This window comes from Anguilla rostrata, chromosome 10 (assembly GCF_018555375.3).
Source record: "Anguilla rostrata isolate EN2019 chromosome 10, ASM1855537v3, whole genome shotgun sequence".
NCBI lineage: Eukaryota > Metazoa > Chordata > Actinopteri > Anguilliformes > Anguillidae > Anguilla > Anguilla rostrata.
The window spans coordinates 2,136,515-2,158,285 of record NC_057942.1 but is presented as its reverse complement, the minus strand read 5'-3'; the positions used below and the strand labels follow the sequence as shown (position 1 = coordinate 2,158,285).

Here is a 21,771-nt window from a genome sequence, read left to right as displayed (position 1 = left end):
ATATTACTTTTTAGTACAGTCGGTTGTACTCTTTCATTTAAGTTTGACTTTATACGGTTTAATTATGATATATTTTACTCCTGTAACTTTAAAGCTCCATCATCATTATTAGGTTGTAACAAGTAGGGTGTCTGCATCAGACTGATGTAAGATGTAATTCATTCATATTTTGACCTTGCATGCCATTTTTTGATCCTATAATAAAATAAAACCTTTTCACAACGGCTCTGAATTTGACGATTCATTTATTTATCAAGGAGTTTAGATATTAAGATGTGCATTGAGGGGGGAATTCCGACATCCGCTTAGCTTGACTTAAGCGCTTTTCTGACTTTTTGGTCTCTGTTCCGCTGAGATTATGACTTTACGTAACGTTTGTGCACATAGGGCAGAAATTCATACAGATTTGGGGTGTCTCATTAAAACACCCTTTAAGCCCATTCTAACACCAACTTTAAGGACAAGTTCTGATTTTTAAAAATGAATCTGAAGGCTGTCGTTCATTTTGGATTAAAAGTTTATTTTGAAGCTTGCGTCAGTTTTTAGAAGCGTAGCGAAGTTCTTCCTCATGAGGTTATGATGTAAGTCAATGGGGCACCATTTACATGCAATAAATGTGTTCAAATGTATTCATTTGTTGTTTCCCTGAATTGGGCCCTGCTATGCCTGTATACTTGTTAGCTATCCAGCTACCTCTACAAGCTCAGTGGCCTACTCATGCTATTGCTTGTCCAACTGGGCTGAAATCTGACCCATTTAAGTTGCATTTACCTTGGATTTTTGGCTACTATGGCCGTAGCACAGTGGGGCTTCTGTGATCCTAACTGTAGGAAGCACTTCTGGCTAAGCAGAAGGAGCTGTAGGAAGCACTAAAGCAGAGGCTTAATCAGATGTTCTACCCAAAGGCTTTCATCAGTAGTCCTTTGATATGATAAATTGTGCTCTGTAAAAATATATTTGTCAGATCTACTTTAAAAAAAAAGGCAACACATTATGTCACACAACAGCTAGTGCAGTCAGGAATGGCCTAGCATGGGTCTGGTGACAAAACTTTTACTGTCACTTTAGCGATAGAATATTCCAGAAAAAATGGAGTTGAAAACTTTTCTTCATTTATGGGCAGTTTGGTGCCCTGTATTTATTTATTAAAAACAGAAGTGCAGGAACAATATTTGCAGTGTCCCTAAGTGAGGGATAAAATATTTACAAAATTTACAGCGGTTCAGATAGGGGGGAAAAATAATAATAAACTGACTCGACAGGACAGAATAAATACACTGAAAAATACTTCCCCAAATAGAGCTAGTAGCCTACTACAGAGCTGCACCCAATACTCACTCATGACAGCCACAGCACAACTGACTGCTCCTCAGCTCATTCTCCCCAGATACCCCGTGGGTAATGTAAGGCCCTGACCTCTTCAATAAACTTTGTATATAACACATATCAACATTCACCATACACTTCAATCAACACACAATAGCAACACAAATTCATACCATGGCACACAGTGGTAAATGAACACATAAATGATGTAATAATTTGCACACTCCCACGGTTCCAGACCTCTGGCAGAGATGAGGTGAGTGTTTGCCATGTTTGGCGGGTGTTTTAACATGTCAGGACATCTCAGAGCTCCTAAAAGATGTGCAGTAAAGCCCCCCCCCCGGGGAAAACAGCTCCCACGTTTATCGGTCAGAGAATGCATTACTTACTCTCTCTCCACGAGAAAAAAGGACAGATAAAATTAATAGGAATGCAATGAACTTGAAATAACATAATGTAACCCTGAATCAGATAATGTCACAGGGACTTCAAAAATAAAATAATTTTAAAAAACACAGTAGCCACAGCACTGAGAATAGACCCCAGAGACAAGCTCTGTTTCAGACAGTCTTCATTTCACTTTGATATTCTAATTCACACAATAATGTTGCCAAATTTAACACCTAATTTTTTAAATGCCTAACTATACTTTACTGTTAAACGAAAGGTAAGCATTGCTTTTACACAGCCAGTAAATTCATTACTTTCTACCTCAGCACCTACCTGCAAAGCACAATAAGGGTTACCTGGAATCCATTTCAGCATTCCAGAACATGAAATTCACTTTGTCTGCCAACTGTCACAAACACACACACACACAAAAAAAAAGTTAGTTTCTAAAGGTGTGCATCTAGGTACAGAATAAAGCTTTCCGACAATAAAAACTTTGGAATGAAAATTGAAAATTAAGATGGCCATTATATGTTTGAAATAAACTTTGTATTACAGTTACGCTTTAAGGGAATAGATTATTAGTAGTGCCACACCAAACTTCAAAAATAGTTCATAGCCAAAGATTTACAACAGAAAGGTTTTACATAGTGAGAAACAATGATAATTCTAGCGCCCCCTGGTGGCGGAATACCACCGCAGGCTATTTTAAACGCCACTGAGTTTGCAGTGGGAACATGTTCATATTTGTGACTGGACTCGTTATCATAGCACAACCCAGAGGACACTTTTAGGTTTCTCCTGTTACATTCAAGGCAAGTATGCATTTCCAAATACTTTACTTTTTCCAACTAAACATGCTACTTACCAAAATGTAGATACAGGAGCAATTTTTGTTGAATCCTGGAGAAAAGAGGCTTCATTTAAAATTTTCTGCAAATTGTTCATCTGCAGGAATTTTGTCTCCTCTTGATACACAGCAAGTGATCAGGAACAGATAACATTATAAAACAAAAAAACAGTTCTTATTATTATTATTATCATAGCTACACAGCAGCAGTTTAGGACATTGACTTACAGTAGCTAATCAATTCCAGATTTTTGAGAACTTAAAATAGTCCGGTGCGACTTCTTCCCTGTGATATTATCATCTATTTCAGTAAGATTATCATCACAGGTTTCAAAAATATGTAGTTGAATCTACAAGATCTACTACTTCTGGAGTGCAATGTAGTTTACACAAGAGAGAAACTGTGCCTGACCTATTTTATAAATTCCTGTGACCTTTGACCTCCTCAGACACTCGCCACATTCATACAGGCATCGACCTCGTCTGCACTCGACACCAACTCCAGCGGGCCAAACAAAGACAACCTCAAGCTTTGCCGTAAGGAATTCCTTTAATACAAATAGTCAGCATATTTTATGACATTTCGGAGGGAGTTGGACAAAAATACTGTTCGAGGTACAGATCTGCAGTCGTAACTTAAGTTGTGCTCCGGGAGGAGAGCGGGAGCGGCGTCAAATCAATCCCGTGCGTTAAAAAGGAGCAGGAGCAGAGTCAGAACCACACAAACGCACGTTCATACGACCAAGGCATTTCCAGGGCCCAGCCCCAGCCCCTATGACCACAGATTTAACAAACGCGGTGGTCCAGACGTACAGCAACAGGCACGTCTCATCGGCAGAAGTGTATCTGGGCCTCCTTTCAACAAGGGAAGATGTGCACTTTCTGAATAAAAAATAAAATAAATACAGCGTTGAGTATCTTGAACCCAGCAGGCTGCGAGCACTCTTGACCATGTGACCGTTTGCCCATGTTGGACACAGTACTGCAGCGTTCCACCTCCACCTGTGAACGGAGGAGTTCCCGCGGCAGGGGCGTTGCCGGGGGGGGGGGGGTGGGGATGACCAAAGTTAATAAGGAAGAGCCTTTGTGTCAGTATAAAAAGGCGCAATACAAAACAAAGTTGCATTGGAAAAAAATTAAAATAAAAAACACTTCTTTGATGTATTTGATGCTGATGCCATGTTACCATGACGATCCTGAGCTAAGATCACAAGAGTGGTGGGATGTGGTAGATAAACAGGGCAGGGAAAGGGAAGGAGTTCTGATTGGCCGTACTACTGCCGCAGGTGATCACTTCACCACCTGCCTTACTTGCTATGGGTCTTGGGATTGACAGATTTGGAGGCACCAATTCAAAAAGGGGCAGGAAGCAGGAAACAGGAAGCAGGAAGTAGGAAAGTGGGAAGCGGCTCAAAGACTTTTTAAGGGGCGAGGCACTCAGCGCAAACGAGAGGGGCATGATTTTACTAAATTCAAGAGGCTGGACTCTGATTGGCTGAGACAGACTGAGGCTAATGGCCTGACGAGGAACCAAGCTTTGCCCAAAAAGAGAAAAACAGGAGACGCAAACGCAGGAGACGCGCGGGAGAGGCCAGACGGAAACGTGTCACAGGAAGCGTTTCTGCTTCTCTCTCTGTTTAGTCCACCTGCACAACTCTCGGGAACAGAGACAGAGTCTTCTCTCTTCTTCTCTCCTCTCCAGGATCAAAGGGCTGTCAGCACCACACACCTCCAGTCCTGCACATTCCCCTCCAACATGAGCCCTAAAGCCAGGACCCATGGCCATTTTAAAAAAACGAAAAGCTACATGTGCAGACATTGTGATTATTATCCTTTGAACTAAAAGCTAAAAACTATGTAGAACTTGAGTGAGCTTACAGCAGTGAGGAGAGTCTGCTACTGTGGATGCCTATTTGCACAGTTAAAGACTGGAAGATGAAGGGGGGGGGGTTGAATGAGCCCACAGACTGCCTGCCCCCGACTTATTTCCCCTATGGGACGTCCTGCAGGTGAAGAAGAGTGGGAATATTGCCGGCGGGTCAAAAGCGTGGGGTCTGGCTTCCTTTAAATGATCGCATCTCTGACTGAGGCTACTTTGGTAAAAAATAAAAAATGAAAATAACGGAATCAGTTTTTAAAATAAATAAAATGAATCACATTATTAAAAAGGACGATAATTAAAGTACTTCAAATAAAATAAAATAAAAAATCTAAAAAAATAAAAACACTACAACAGGCAGCTCAGGCAAGCAGTTTGTGCAAAGGCAGACACCCCTTCCCACGGGCACGTGATCAACTTTCTTCGCTTTTGCAGGGTGAAAGGAAATAAAAGCTTCGTTTGTTCTTCACGGTTGTTTGTAAAAAAAAAAAAAAAAAGTACAGTACCAACAAGTCCTCTTTCAACATTATCTACAGCTGTACAATAGTTTTGCAAGCAAGGTCATGAAAAACTGCATCAAGTCCTGCACTTAAATTTACATACATTTTTTTTTTAACTTTACAAGTTGATCATTTTAAGAACATGTATAATTTTGTAGAAAATGAGCCACAGCACTGGCTATTGACAGTCCTGTAAGTTTGTTTTCTCCTCGATGGCCTGCTTTACGATTTCCGCCAACTTCAGCCGATCCACTTTATCTGAGAAAGCCCTTCCTGAAAAACGCATGCGCACACACACAGACACAGGCACACACACACACACACACAGACACACACAGACAGACAGAGACACACACACACACACACACACACACACAGGCACATACACACACACAGACACAGACACACACAGACAGACACACGCACAGAGACACACGCACAGAGACACACACACACACACACAGACAGACATATACACACACGCGCACACACACACACACACACACACACAGACACACACCCACGCACACACACACAGACACACACAGACACACACAGACAGACACACTCGCACACAACACACAGAGCAGACACACACACACACACACACAGACACACCACACACACACACACACACAACACAGAGACACACACACACACACACACAAAAACAGACACACACACACACACACACACACACACAACACACACACCACACACACACACAGAACACACACACACACACACAGACACACACCACCACACACACACAGCACAGACTATATACACACACCCACACACACACACAGACATATACACACACGCACACACACACAACACACACACACACACACACACAATATTATATATTGCAATCATTGCACTTCCTAATTCTATTGAATTACACACCCACTGAATGTGTCAATCATAAATTAAACGAGCTGATGCTGTGATAATCTAAGGGGAGGGGGCGGGGTGGGGGCAGCACACATGTCACAGGGTCAGAGGTGAGAGGGGATGGGTCAAGTGGTGACAGAGTAGAGGCTGCACGGAGACAGACAGGCATACGTGTTGGTCGGACAAGCCAGCAAGTAGGCAAATAGACAGATAGACGTGCAGAGGGACAGAAAGACAGGCAGACAGCGGGACAGAGGGACAGACAGACAGAGAGAGGGACAGACAGACAGGCAGACAGCGGGACAGAGGGACAGACAGACAGGCAGACAGCGGGACAGACAGACAGAGGGACAGACGGACAGACAGACACAGACAGACAGGCAGACAGCGGGACAGACAGACAGACAGGCAGACAACGGGACAGACAGACAGACAGACAGAGGGACAGAGAGAGACAGACAGACAGACAGACAGCGGGACAGACAGACAGACAGAGAGACACAGACAGACAGAGGGACAGACAGACAGACAGACGGACAGACAGAGAGACACAGACAGACAGACAGACAGACAGACAGAGGGACAGAGAGACACAGACAGACAGACAGAGGGACAGAGAGACAGACAGGCAGACAGCGGGACAGACAGACAGACAGACAGACAGACGTACCGTCCCAGCTCAGGCCCTGCAGTCCGTCTCTCAGCAGTTTGCAGTCTCTGTTGAAGCGCCAGGCCTCGTGCATCACCTCATTCAGCTTCTCATCCTCGTTCTCTCCTGCAGCGCAAACACACACCTCAGAGTGTGTGTGTGTGTGTGCGAGTGTGTGTGTATGCGTGTGTGTGCGTGTGCGTGTGCATAACTGTGTGTGTAACTGTGCGAGTAACCATGTGTAACTGTGCGTAACTGTGTGTAACTGCATAACTGTGACTGTGCATAACTATGCGTTTACATGCACAGTTGAAATCGATCAATATTAATAGCTCGATTTGGCCAAAGATGAGATTTAATTGGAATATTGTCGTTGTTCCAATATACATGACTCGGAAAGAATCTAATTATTGACCGAGGTGTGTCTGACGAAGGGTTCTTAAAAATCCTGCTTTCTCCAATTTTGTCGCAACTTTTTTGAATAGTTCGCCATTCCGCGTTTTTCTTCCATCCATGCATTTTAGGATATTTAACTCCTTTAGGTGCGATAGCATTAAGCTGGTCTCCTCATCCATCCAAAATTGTGTTTTTTTCGCCATGATACTAAGGAGGGCAAAACGGAGCTTTAGAATGTCACCAGCAGTGTATGCGCGTGAGCTCGACAATGCATTTCTCACAGAAATGGTAGTTTGTCGCCTTTGTTTTTTTTTTTTTTTTTAGTTCATTACAGTGGAGATAGAAGTGACAATAATTAAGTGGTACTGTGCTGTTAGCCTTCACTGATTGCCGTACAAGGTTAATGTGAAGTACTGTGAATGGTACTTGCTCAATTGAACGGTAAATGTGGAAAACATTCGATTATATTCAGCGGCACCAAAATTTTCTGTCACACCCGCAATAAACGGCAAAAGCCCCAGCAGAAAATTGAATTAAATCTTTTAAAGTTTTATATTTTCTGAAACGTTATCGATTCCACTTGGCCACCGTGAGCGTATAGTTGCTACGTAAATTACAGAACATGCGCAGAACGCCTAGTCCAATTGTAGTCCGATTGAAGCCTATACATGCCGTAGTAAATCGACCCTGAACCGCATTATCTGGGTATGTTCGTCCGACTTTGAAAAATTCGGCTTTCTATGATTTCAGTCGAACTAAGGTGTTTACATGATTTTTAAAAGTCCAGTTTTAGCCGGACTAATACAATAAATTGACTTTTTCAAACATCACGTAAACCCACTGACTGTGTAACTGTGACTGCGCATAACTGCGTGTAACTGCGCGTAACTGTGCGTAACTGCGCTCACCAGCCTGGGGCAGGATGCACTGCGCTATGACGTCACGCAGTTTCTCCAGCGCTACGTTGGCGTTGTCTCCTCCGTTCTCGGGGTCGTGGATGAAGAAGCCGTCGCCCGGCTTAGTGCTGCAGAGAGGAGAGGAGCTGATCAACAACAAATACACACACCGTACACACACCGCACAACTACACACACCGCACAACAACTACACACCGCACAACAACTACACACACCGCACAACAACTACACACACCGCACAACAACTACACACACCGTACACACAACGCACAACAACTACACACACCGCACAACAACTACACACACCGCACAACAACTACACACACCGCACAATAACTACACACACCGTACAACAACTACACACACCGCACAACTACACACACCGTACACACACCGTACAACAACTACACACCGTATACACACCGCACAATAACTATACACACCGTACAACAACTACACACACCGCACAACAACTACACACACCGCACACACATTGCACAATAACTACACACACCGCACAAACACTACACACCATATACACACCGCACAACAACTACACACACCGCACAACAACTACACACACTGCACAATAACTACACACACCGCACAACAACCACACACACCGCACAATAACTACACACACCGCACAAACACTACACACCGTATACACACCGCACAATAACTACACACACCGCACAAACACTACACACCGTATACACACCGCACAATAACCACACACCGTATACACACCGCACAATAACTACACACACACCGCACACGTGCAAGCAAACTACACACAGTGTGCACACACATAAGAAAACACCCAGGGGAGTACAGACACACAGAGAAAAAGAAGGGACAGACAAACAGACAGACAAGGACAGACACAGACGGGGACAGACAGAGACAGACAGGAAGGCAGACAGATGGACAGACAGAGAGACAGACAGGACGGCAGACAGAGAGACAGAGGAAGGCAGACAGAGAGACAGACAGGAAGGCAGACAGAGAGACAGACAGAGAGACAGACAGGAAGGCAGACAGAGAGACAGACAGGAAGGCAGACAGATGGACAGACAGGAAGGCAGACAGAGAGACAGACAGGAAGGCAGACAGAGAGACAGACAGATGGACAGACAGGAAGGCAGACAGAGAGACAGACAGGAAGGCAGACAGAGAGACAGACAGGAAGGCAGACAGATGGACAGACAGAGAGACAGACAGGAAGGCAGACAGAGAGACAGACAGAGAGAAAGAGAGGAAGGCAGACAGAGAGACAGACAGGAAGGCAGACAGAGAGACAGACAGGAAGGCAGACAGAGAGACAGACAGGAAGGCAGACAGAGAGACAGACAGAGAGAAAGAGAGGAAGGCAGACAGAGAGACAGACAGGAAGGCAGACAGAGAGACAGACAGGAAGGCAGACAGAGAGACAGACAGGAAGGCAGACAGATGGACAGACAGAGAGACAGACAGGAAGGCAGACAGAGAGACAGACAGGAAGGCAGACAGAGAGACAGACAGGAAGGCAGACAGATGGACAGACAGAGAGACAGACAGGAAGGCAGACAGAGAGACAGACAGAAAGGCAGACAGAGAGACAGACAGGAAGGCAGACAGATGGACAGACAGAGAGACAGACAGGAAGGCAGACAGAGAGAAAGAGAGGAAGGCAGACAGAGAGACAGACAGAGAGAAAGAGAGGAAGGCAGACAGAGAGACAGACAGGAAGGCAGACAGAGAGACAGACAGGAAGGCAGACAGATGGACAGACAGAGAGACAGACAGGAAGGCAGACAGAGAGACAGACAGGAAGGCAGACAGAGAAACAGACAGGAAGGCAGACAGATGGACAGACAGAGAGACAGACAGGAAGGCAGACAGAGAGACAGACAGGAAGGCAGACAGATGGACAGACAGAGAGACAGACAGGAAGGCAGACAGAGAGACAGACAGGAAGGCAGACAGATGGACAGACAGAGAGACAGACAGGAAGGCAGACAGAGAGACAGACAGGAAGGCAGACAGAGAGACAGACAGGAAGGCAGACAGAGAGACAGACAGGAAGGCAGACAGAGAGACAGACAGGAAGGCAGACAGATGGACAGACAGAGAGACAGACAGGAAGGCAGACAGAGAGACAGACAGATGGACAGACAGGCGCACGCACCCCAGAAGCTTCCTCTTCCGCAGGATGGGGTTGTTGACGGAGTTGAGGGGCTTCAGGCTCACATTGAGGTCCTGGATCCGCATGTTAGCCAACTGCTCTGCATGGGCCTGCTGGATCCCTGCTACTACAGCCTGGGGGCGGAGGGGGGGTGGGGAGGGAGAGAGAGAGAGAGACAGACAGAGAGGAGGGGGAAAGGGGTGGGGGGGGAGGGAGAGAGAGAGAGAGACAGAGAGGAGGGGTAAAGGGGGGGGGAGAGAAAAAATGACAAATTCTGCTAGAATAGCCAACAGCTCCAATAGCAGTAAAGAGATCTACACATGACATTACACAAGCTAACATACACAAATACCACACACGAGCACACACATGCACTCTATCACACACACACACACACACACACACATGCACTCTCGCACACACACACACACACACACACACAAGCACAAGCACAAACACACACACACACACACACACACACACATGCACTCTCGCGCGCACACACACACACACACACACACACACACACACACACACACACACACACACACACACACTCTCTCGCGGGGACGAAGCGCACAGAAACATGGCTTTGGAGGGCAGGGCCACACACCTTGTCCATCATCATCTGGGCGGACGGCAGCACGTTGTCCAGCGCCTCTGTGCAGTTGAGCCAGGGGTGAGACAGCACCCCCTCTATCGTCAAACGCTCCTCGGGCTTCACCTTCAGCAGCCTGGGGGGGCGGGGGCACACATCAACTACTGACTCACAGCACCAGCCTTTCAGACTGCTGCTAATAATGCAGAATAATGAGTCTGAACACAGTCATATCCTCATTCACTTCCCATACATCAGCCCTGCCATGACCAGCACGTATTTCAGACACGATACATCACTAACACTTACATTAGTAGCCATTTCTTTTGCTCAAATACTTTTTACTATTAGTGCCTTTGCTCACTATGCTATAATGAGTAATAAGACACAGACTTGCATCTTAATTTAGTCAGGGGAACAAGCAGCACCATTAGAGAGGTACTGAGCAGTGAAGTGCGCGATTGGGAATGAGAAGACTCTCACTCACACGTTACAAACACACCCAAAAACAAACTGCTGTTACCAACGCTCCTAAAACAAGAAATCTGAGTACAAAATTAGCCTTTTTTTTTGTTTTGTTTTGGTTAGCATCCAGCTAAAAATTCTCTGGGATCTTTTCCGATTGGCCGACGCTGGCCCCCGCTCCCTGCGGCCGTTTCCCGATTGGCCGATGCTAGCCCCGCCCCCCGAGGCGACGCACTTGCGAACGATGTCCTTGGCCATCTCGGAGATCTGGCTCCACTCGTCCTCGGGGAAGTCGAAGCTGCCGGTCATGATCTTCTTGCGCATGTCCTTGGGGATGGTGCGGCTGTGGTGCTTGGAGTAGAAGGGTGGGTAGCCGCACAGCATCACGTAGATGATCACGCCCAGCGACCACAGGTCACAGCTCTGCGGGGGGCACGGGGGGGGGGGGGGGGGAGGGAGAGACAGTGTAGCGAGTTCATTCAACCTGGTTTATCTCTGTATGAAAAGCAGGCAGACCCTGCAGTTCTCCAGGTGAATGTGAACGGCAGTGAGACAGGTGATGACCCCCCGGATCCAGGTTAACAGTGCGAGTGGGTTAGTCACCTTGTTGTAGGTGTATGGAGTGGGTGAGGTAGGTATTATTCCAGATTTCTCTTTCTGGTGTCTCCTCTGTGCCTCCAGTACCTGGAGAGAGAGAGAGAGAGAGAGAGAGAGAGAATAGCATCACATCACTGTATGAGTACACAGCAGGGCAACATCACGCCAGGCTTTCTGGGTAAAAGCGCACGAGACAGAAGCATCTAAAAAGGGCCGAGGCTAAAGAGAACTGGACGCTGCGAAATCTCACGCGTTTGTGCGCCATTTACAGGAATAGCAATGCAATTAAAACTAGCCTTTTCCCCGGTAAAAACAAACAGAATTAACCTTTAAAACCTGGTATTGACCTTCAAAAGCAGGTATTTACTGGCACTTACCTGAGGTGCTACGTAGTAAGGGGTGAACTGTGGGGTCATCAGGTCACCTTGGTCGATTTTGGCGAATCCAAAATCACATAACTTTACTGGTGCATCCTGGGAAGGCAAGTACAGAGAGCTCTTGCATCAGTAACACTGCAAATTCCGATGACCAAACAACCATACAGGGAGCAAAATTAACGGGTGAATTGCCAAAAACTATACACATAAAAAACATAATTTAAGATGATGTTTGTGTTATTTTGTTAAGCCATAGCCACGCCCCCAGCCCCAGAGTGGGGTGTGGCTTTCCCTCCCTTCGCCCCGCCCTCACCAAGGAGTTGTCCTTAAACAGCAGGTTTTCGGGCTTCAGGTCTCTGTGTGCGATGTTCAGCCTGTGGCAGTGTTCCAGCGCCTGGCTGATCTGCTCAGAATCACACAGTAAACTCACACAGTAAACCTACAGCACCGTGAGCAATACTGCACTGGATCCCCCTGGCCTTAAGGATCAGAACCGATGGAAGGAACGCAGGAGCGGAGTATCTGGTGTGTCTATAGAATCTGTGGTATTAAATGTACCATGCTGCACCCTTCTATGACATCATAAACATTCTTACATTCTGTAAATATTCTGTGCTGTACCCTTCTATGACATAATAAACATTCTTACATTCTGTTGCAGTTCTGCACTCTAATATTGCACTGGAACCTCCTGTCGTTAAGAAGCAGAGAGGAAGGAACACAGGAGCTGAATATCTGGTGTGTCTGTAGAATCTGTGCCCTGTCAGTCTCTCACCTGTTTGGTGACCTGACTGGCCATCTTCTCTGTGAAGTGTCTGTGCTGACTGATCCGATGGAACAGCTCTCCACCCTCCATCATCTCCATGACGATCAACAACCTCGCCCTGGGGCAGGGTGGGGATGTGGGGGGAGAGAAAGAGAGGAGAGACGGAGAAGTCAGGAGAGTAAAACATCACTGAGGAAGATTCTGCCATTTTTAATGAAAAGACAACCAGAATACTACGAACAGTCCAGACCTTTGTGTGGGTTTCTTATGTGTGTGAATGTGAATGTGTGTAGTAGTATATGTGTTTGCGTTTGCATGCACACGTGTGTTTGCATTCACACGTATGTGTGCGAGTGTGAGTGTGCATGTCTGCACGCGCTCCGTGCATGTGCCTAGGTTATCATCTACGCTTGTGGGCGGGCACGCGCGTGTGGGGTGTGCGGGTTATCTGGGCTGGGTTCATACCTGGGGCTGGATTCATGGGGAAACTGCACACTGTTAGCGTACACCTCCAGGATCTGAACGATGTTCGGATGTGCCGCACACATCATGTGCAGTCTCACCTGGGAAAGGTAGAGGTAGACACCAGCATTACTGACATGTGAAGGGCGCTATATAAACATCAAACAACCTCCTCCCCTTTCACATACGAGACTGATAGCCAAAAACAGCATCGGTAAAGTAAAGCCGCGTTTCCACCGCAGGAACTATACCCCGGAACTAGGAACCTTTTGAGGAACTCAGTGCGTTTCCACCGCAGGAACTAGGGTCTAAATTTAGTTCTGGGGGCTTTGTTTTACCCCCCAAAACGTTCCTGCTCGGGGGGTAGTACTTTCCGAAAGTACAGGAACCTTTTGGGTGGAGGTTGCAGCGCTGAACATTTCTGATTGGTCGAGTACTCGCAGCACTTGTGTTGTATTTATTTTCCGCCATTACCCGCCATGTTTGAAAATATGCCGGCGCAACCCGATTTATTTTCATAATAACTTCAAATCAAACTTGTATGTTATGCGGCGCAGTAGCCTAGTTTTGGTTATAGCCTGCCAACGTCTTGGAATTATAACGTGTGCTCTTCTGTTCTTTTCTTGCTTTAGTATTCGTTTTATAAAATGCTAAGCATTCGTGCTGGGACAGCATATTACGTACTAAAACATTCAAACGGATTAATTCGGTTGCTGAATATTTTCTTCCGGATTTTCTTTGTTAGCCCATTGTAATTGAATCAAAACGTTTGATACAGTTATGTGAGGTATGCGGTAGTTCTGCGTAATTCACATTGGTGATACAGTAAAAGCAAACTGGAAATCACCTTCCGCACTTTTTGTCATGGTAAAATAACAGGTTAATTCTAGTAGCCTAATAGTACCTTTAGCTTTTTCAGACTGCCGTAATTTTACTCTGCCATTCTTCAATTTCACAAAAAGACCAGGAAGACTATGGACTAATTTATGGTGCATGGTTCGCATCTGGAGGGCACACTTCGCTGCTCGGCTAGCAGTAACTCCGAAGGAAAACAAACGGTGGCTGTACCACTACTAATTTAAAATTTCACGCAAGTCCGAGTTTTCGTTCTATTCTTGTCATTTTGCGATTAGCCTATATAGAATTGACGATGAGAAAGTAATCAAACAGCAAATTGTTTACAACGTGTGCATGTTTTCTGCTGTTGTTGCCAGTTATATTGGAAATGTGAATGCATTCTGTCGCTTCGGATGTCAAAACATGAAAGCGAATGTTCGCATGAAAACATAATGAATGTGTTTGAGAGGATATATAAAACAGTTACAATCTGACTATTGGTCTGTTATATCCTATTTGTTGCATAACGGTCCAAGTTCAACTACCAACGACAGTTTTGCTTGACAACGGTAAAATATGCCCAAACGGCTGCAGAAGAATATTTCAATTCCATGTGATTAAATCGATAAAAATCAATAAATACAAAAGTAACCATATATAGTCATTGTTGGCAACCCGTTGTATATAAGTGGAATAAACCCCTCCGGGCTGTCCCGGTTATTAGAAAATAATGTAGGCTACTTCGGTGGTAGTATGGTGGTTACAGAAAAAATCATATGACAGATGGACCGACGACAACGTCGCTTTTCCATACGTCAGTGGGCTAATTTGCCTAATCTTCGCGGGACTTTAGACCCCGGTGGAAACGCAGACAGCCATTGGCTGAAGGAACCTTTTAGTTCCTGGTAAAGCAGTTCCTGGGACTGAAAGTTCCGGGTAATTTTGGTGGAAACGCGGCTTAACTTAACAATGGACACTAGTTAGTCAGTAAATGCGTGTGTGTAACAGTGTAAAACAGTGTGTGGTCATTAGATGTGCGTGTAAAACAGTGTGTGGTCAGTAGATCCATGTGTAAAACAGTGTGCGGTCAGTAGATGTGCGTGTAAAACAGTGTGTGGTCAGTAGATCCATGTGTAAAACAGTGCATGGTCAGTAGCTGTATGTGTAAAACAGTGCATGGTCAGTAGATGTATGTGTAAAACAGTGCATGGTCAGTAGATGTATGTGTAAAACAGTGTGTGGTCAGTAGATGTATGTGTAAAACAGTGCATGGTCAGTAGCTGTATGTGTAAAACAGTGCATGGTCAGTAGCTGTATGTGTAAAACAGTGTGTGGTCAGTAGATGTATGTGTAAAACAGTGTGTGGTCAGTAGATGTATGTGTAAAACAGTGTGTGGTCAGTAGATGTATGTGTAAAACAGTGTGTGGTCAGTAGCTGTATGTGTAAAACAGTGTGTGGTCAGTAGATGTATGTGCAAAACAGTGTGTGGTCAGTAGATGTATGTGTAAAACGGTGCGTGGTCAGTAGCTGTATGTGTAAAACAGTGTGTGGTCAGTAGATGTATGTGTAAAACAGTGCATGGTCAGTAGCTGCTCTATGAGCTGTACCTCATTGCGGGCCTTGGGTCGGTCGATGAGGATCTTCAGTGCGAGGCGCTCCTGTGTGGACTTCTTCACACACACCCTGCGGAAAAGACACACACACACACACATACACACACAAACGCACACACACACAGTCAGCCACACCCCATTCTCCAGTAAAGAGAGGAAACGCAAACCCTGGCGCTGCTGACGCTGATCTGGGATCAGCCGAGCCGAGCGCGTCTCAGAGTCTGAGACCTGCTACGCTCCCCCTAGTGGCCAGCGAAAGCCTAGCACTGGATAATTAATTTTAACCAACATCCAAAGAGGAGCACTGGGAGTCAGAGGGAGGCGTGGCTTTGTGGCGAGAGGCACCTCCCCCAACTTAAAACCAGTTCCCACGGCAACGCGCTCAGTGTGGGGGAGGGGGGGTGTAGAATCAGGTGTCACATTCACCTTCAGCGTCAGGCAGGTTCAGCCTGAGGGCCACTTTAACGCACGACAACATGAGAGTACACCAGAGAACAGAGCCTGTGGTCACACAGCTGGGCAAACAAGCACCACCTGCACCATACAGGCATTCAGGATGTGAGCACCTGCTGCACCATACAGGCATTCAGGATGTGAGCACCTGCTGCACCATACAGGCATTCAGGATGAGAGCACCTGCTGCACCATACAGGCATTCAGGAAGTGAGCACCTGCTGCACCATACAGGCATTCAGGAAGGGAGAAGCAGCACTTCCTGATTAATGCGGGAAGGTTGCATACGTGTGCCAGGGAAATATAAGAGCAGAAGGAGGCACCCTAACTCTTCTGCGGCGGGGGAGATGAGAGGTGTAAAGTACAGTGCCCAGCGCATTATGTTTAGCGCTGTTCTGCAGTGGCAACGAGATAATCGAGTATGTGTGTGTGCATGTGTGTATGTGTGTGTGTGGTATTGAGCGTGTGTGTGTAAGGTAATAACATGTCAGGTAATAACACCGCAGACATAATAAGCTTTTATCAGCAGGTCCAGGACCCTGTCGCAGTCACTGTGTCTCGAGTTCCGCTGTCACTCTGAAGTGATCCCACGACAACCAACAATCAGCAACAGGCTCCGCCCCCCCCAAGGCAACGGTCGCCAGGGCGACACCCCGCAGGGGGGAGAAATAAACACGAACCTGGCCACAGGTGGAAAGTAAAAGTCCCCAGTGGCCCTGCTACAGGACGAGGCCGTTTCAGAACGGTGTGTGTGAAGCATCGGGACACACCAGAGCATCGCCTCCCACAGACCAACGACAAGCAGGTTAGGTGAACTGGAGACTCTAAATTGCCTGTAGGTGTGCGTGTGTGTGTGTGTGTGTGTGTGTGTGAGTGAATGGTGTGTGCGCCCTGCAATGGACTGGCGAACTGTCCACGGTGTATTCCTGCCTCTCCCCCCCAATGCATGCTGGGATAGGCTCCAGCACCTCCCGCAACCCTGGCCAGGAATGAGCGGGTATAGAAAATGGATGAATGGACGGAACACTGCTCTTTTCTTACCAGGTCACATGGTCTAGCCCATACCAGGTCACTTGGTCTAGCCCACACGTCACCAGCAGCTCATTCACAACCAGACGACAAATAATTAACTAACACATGAACGAACACACATTACCAATAACCATTTCGCCTTCCGTGCCGCACGCCAGATTCCACGCCGTACAATCCATCAGCGCTCGCGGTAATGCAAAAAAAAGAGAAAAACTGCCTGGATGGCTCTGAGCATGTGCAGAAGCCCTCCAGGGGATCGGACGGCAGGCCTACCTCACGGGTCCACTGATTCCCGCCCCCAACTTCTGCGTCCAGTTGATGTTGTACTCCTCCAGGATGGACGTCTCCTGGCAACCACAGATAGACAGATGGGGGGGGGGGGGGGTAAAACAGAGTAAAGTTATTTTAAGTACAACCATAAATGCAGTCCAAAAGTCAATGGGCCTCATTCACGAAACAATAGGGCACAATCAGATGTGATCACTAACTGCACTGACAAACGTTCCCATGAACATTTCAGCATCACTGCATTTCTTATCTGAATTTATTCTTTGGTGAGACCAAAATCTGTGTGTGTTTGGAAAAAAGCGTAAAAAAGGCACGTGTTTCTATTTAGAACGCTTTATTATTCATGCAAATCCACTTGAAGTAGTTATAGACCTCATATTAACTACAAAATGTTTATCAGTGTTTAATAATTATATTAATATTCTCAATGTTTCTATGGGACACAAAGTGTGTTGGGACAGGCAGCCTTTTGGCTCCGCACACTGAGCATGCTCAGTACCCAGCACACTGAACACGCTCAATACCCTGCAAACTGAGCACGCTCAATATCCTGCACACTGAGCACGCTCCCAGTACCGCAGCCACAGCTTGCAGTGACACGCTCAATACCCTGCATACCCTCTGAGCATACCCTGCACCTGAGCAGCTCATACCCTGCACACTGAACACGCTCAATACCCTGCACACTGAGCATGCTCAATATCCTGCACGCTGAGCACGCTCAGTACCCTGCACGCTGAGCACGCTCAATACCCTGCAAATTGAGCATGCTCAATATCCTGCAAACTGAGCATGCTCAATACCCTGCAAACTGAGCATGCTCAGTACCCTGCATGTGCATCAGCACATCCTGCTTGCCATGCATTAGTGCGTTACCCATTACACTCACAGAGCTCTGCTCACTGCACGAGGGCGAAGGAAAGCTTTCTGGGCCAGAACCCCACCTGGGCTGTAGCACTGCAAGGCAGCAGTGGATATTACCACCACTCACTCCGCAGGTTTAACCAAAGGTGTGTTTACAGTGTTGCTAATCTGATCTAATCTGACCTGATTGGTCGGATCACAGCAAAGATCTGCAAGATAAGCTTTATTGCGCAATGGAAGTTTATAGGTTTACAAGTTTTGCATTAAGCTTTTACAAACTATTTAATATGCAAATAAACGAAATAAAAACTTTTTAGCAGTCAGATGATGGCACAGAAATGTGGGATCATCAGGGTAGTCACACTGGGATAGGCATCTCTTGAGCGAATGAGTGCAGGAGATGTGTTTTTGGGCTGTGGGAGGAAGCAGGGGGACCCGGAGGAAAACTACACAAACATGCAGGATCCAGCCATGCAGTCCATGTTAAAATGACGCGTTCCGCTCTCTCTTAAACTGGCCTTTCACACTGCGCTCTCCGCTCATTCATGCGTTACCACTCATCTGTCAGTTTAAAAAGTTTAGGTGAATTAAAGGAACGTAACGGGCGTTTCTGACACCGGCTAACTCTGGTTCACAGAAAGCACCGCTGTACCCAAAGACCTGCATCAGTCAGGCTCTGCTGTAGTAATGTTGCAGCTCATGCGATACAGCAAGCTGGGGGCACTGCAGCCTCTCGCTAAATCACAATGACAAGGATCTCAACCCCCCCCCCCACTCCACTCCCCCCAGTCTCACTGGCATGACAGCAAGTTCTATTTATATCTCCGATTGGAGAAGGCAGAACAGTAGATTTAAATAGAACCGATGAGGAACACACCGTTACACCCTGTAACATGCACCGCTGCGTGCTGCGTGCTCCGGTCGCACGGTAATGTCAGTGCGCCGACACCAGGCATGCAGTTCGGTTCGTTCGGTAATGTCAGTACGCAGAAATCACACAAAAACCAGCTACTCCGTTCCTTCCCCGTCCGGTACGTTCCGAAATACGCGCCCCATGGGGTAATTTTGACACCGATGCCTTGCCCAGGATGTCAGGGTCATGTTTAATGACGACAACGGGCGTACCATGTAGCAGTCGGTATACCGACGCCGTGCACGAGGCAGCGGGCATCAGGTGATTGACAGTGGGACGCAAGCACGCTTGAGACTCCGCTCCCGCGATAGAGGCCGGAGTTTTCCACCGAACTTCTTTAGGTGCTGGTTGTGCGCTTTAGGTACCGTTCAGCGCCTGTGCCTGATTTCTCCCCTAAGGTGCGTGGCTGGGATTGAGCCATTCCACGCACCTCAGCAGAGAATGGCCGTAACTGACGTTGTCCTATGTGCAACTTATTTAGGAACAAGACCACAGTCTGTCGAGACGACAGGAGCACCGGTCCACGTTCTCCACTAGAGTCTAAGGGGGGAGGGCACCTGTTGTCCGACTTAAATATATGAACACCCTTCACAACTTTCACTGATGCCCAGTGAATCATAGAGAAAACCTTAAAATACAGTACAAATACGAGCGCGCGCACGCACACACCAACCACTTATGCCACGGTGGTATCGCAACTTGATGCGGCTCAAACATAAATGACGGTACTCACAATAAGACCCAGTTTATTTAGCGTGTTTACACGCACTGGACGTGTTAAACGTGAGCGAGTAAATGCTGGATCATGCCTGATTTTAGGCGTGCACTGGTATGCAGGACTGTTACGCATAGTCACTACAGCAGCACAGTAGGTACAGGTGTACACGTGTAGTTAAACTAAAGTGCCGTTACAGAAAATGCAAACTTCACTGTGCATTGTGCCCGTAGACCTAGGGAAACGGCTAACGTCTTAAGAACACAACATACTCAAACAGCAAAGTCTGATCACTGAATAAACCCACAAAACCACACAGAAGTTCAGCTCCGGTACTGCTGAATGTTTCAAACACCGCAGCCATGAGAGGACGTTACAGACACGTTTAGTGTACTCAGAAAAAATGTTCAGCTATATTAAAATAACTGGAAAAAAACTGCATAGTAGCAGTAGCGTGGACCTCAACGCCTCCGCGCAAGTTGCTGTCATTCTGTCACTTAGCAGAGGTCCCCCTTACCTTAATGCATTTGTCCACATTGTTGTCTTCCGACATGGTGCTCCGGAGTGTAGCTTAGTCCCACCAGCTCCTTGCACTTGTTCGCCAAACTGAAACGCGAGAAGAGGGACGCTTTTCTCTACGGATCGCTCTATCGTTAATATTGCACCCGCGACTAAAGGTGACATGCCAGTCCCATGACTGATTACAGTACTTCGCCAAATTACCTGTAGCCTAGCCTGCCTGCCCGCGTGTGCCGAAATAAAGCAACCAAGTCAGAGCAATCTCCTGGACTGCTCCGCGTACCGCGAAATGGAGGTCCTACCACTCGCCTCAACACTACCGTAACGACCATGGAGAGCGACCGAGGCCCAGAGTGGCGGACGGCCAGAGAGACGGACACCGGTAAATGAGATCACCGCTGTGGGGGTGGGTGCGGGGGGACTCTAAGGTAAGTACCGTTAGCTAGCGTGCTAGCTAGCAGTGCTCGCTTATGTTCCGGACGGTGAAATGGATAGAAACGAAGCGATGGTCTTTGATAACGTAGCGCAAGTCGAAGCAGAAACGAGTCGGAGAAAAACTCCTGAACCGGAGAGAGAGCGCCCAGAAAAGATATCGGTGGGATTAGCGAGCACAGCTAGCCAGCCACCAGGCAGCCAGGTCGCCGTAAGTAAAATTCCACCAAACCCTTTGTCTTCGCCTGGCTATAAAACAAACCAGTCAAACTAACAGATGTTACACTGCTCAATACACCAACACACAGATCCGGGACAGAGGGGAAAAACTGTCCGAATACCGACTTTTGTGAGTCCAGTCGCCAGCTCGGTGTTCCGCTGATTTCTTGCCAAAGGAAAAAAAAAAACAAAAAAAAAATTCACCGGAGAGAATTTGCTCTCCGTGTGATGTCCCTCAAAATCCCCAATGGTTTAATTTACTTTAAGTAAATGTTATATAAAATAGTCTCATAGTATAATCGAAAATATTATTTTTTAAGCTGAAATTTATGTCTGAGCACTGTTGATGCATGTGTATTTTTGAAATTACTCCCCCCCCTTGTTTTATTCTCTCAGGCAAAATTTAGACAACTACTTTTTTGGGGGCTTACTAGAAATGCAAACAGGGTCCGGTTCGATACGAGATGTATGATGAGGTCATTGTGAAAGAATCATGCTTTGATTAAGTTAAATAAAGGGGAATCAAGACTTCATAATTTGGTATAATTAACTTGGCTAATCTTTAAAATGCATTGTTTGCTCTTTTAATCGACACTGGTGTTGTTTAAATCTAAATGCATAAAACAAAACTGTTGTCGATGGTAACCCG

At 46.6% G+C, this 21,771-nt stretch overlaps 1 protein-coding gene across 2 annotated transcripts; it reads right to left on the bottom strand.

Annotated features, from left to right (window-relative positions):
- Positions 1 to 3,097: 3,097 nt before the first annotated feature.
- Positions 3,098 to 21,459, bottom strand: mapkapk5 (MAPK activated protein kinase 5). 2 transcript variants are annotated; one of them, XM_064353377.1, is made up of 15 exons: positions 21,249 to 21,459; positions 20,470 to 20,558; positions 17,446 to 17,519; positions 15,682 to 15,757; positions 13,240 to 13,337; positions 12,784 to 12,892; positions 12,322 to 12,411; positions 12,009 to 12,104; positions 11,638 to 11,718; positions 11,270 to 11,457; positions 10,585 to 10,705; positions 9,975 to 10,105; positions 7,796 to 7,911; positions 6,513 to 6,617; positions 3,098 to 5,218 (listed from the first exon to the last, which is right to left on the bottom strand). In XM_064353377.1, exons 2-15 carry the CDS (start codon positions 20,503 to 20,505, stop codon positions 5,124 to 5,126), a joined length of 1,416 nt encoding a protein of 471 aa, XP_064209447.1. In that variant the 5' UTR covers positions 20,506 to 20,558; positions 21,249 to 21,459; the 3' UTR covers positions 3,098 to 5,123. The 2 variants fall into 2 exon arrangements, with proteins under 2 accessions (XP_064209447.1, XP_064209446.1); XM_064353376.1 differs by having other exon boundaries at positions 20,470 to 21,458.
- Between the last annotated feature and the right edge of the window lie 312 nt (positions 21,460 to 21,771).

Bases quoted from the DNA above. Each gene is read 5' to 3' on its own strand.
- mapkapk5 (XM_064353377.1), bottom strand. From the start codon at position 20,505: ATGTCGGAAGACAACAATGTGGACAAATGCATTAAG. The intron at 11,458-11,637 runs GTGACTAACCCA...TGCCCCCCGCAG, and splicing joins CTCCATACACCTACAACAAG to AGCTGTGACCTGTGGTCGCT. The intron at 10,106-10,584 runs GTGTGTGGCCCT...CTCCGCCCCCAG, and splicing joins CCCAGATGATGATGGACAAG to GCTGTAGTAGCAGGGATCCA.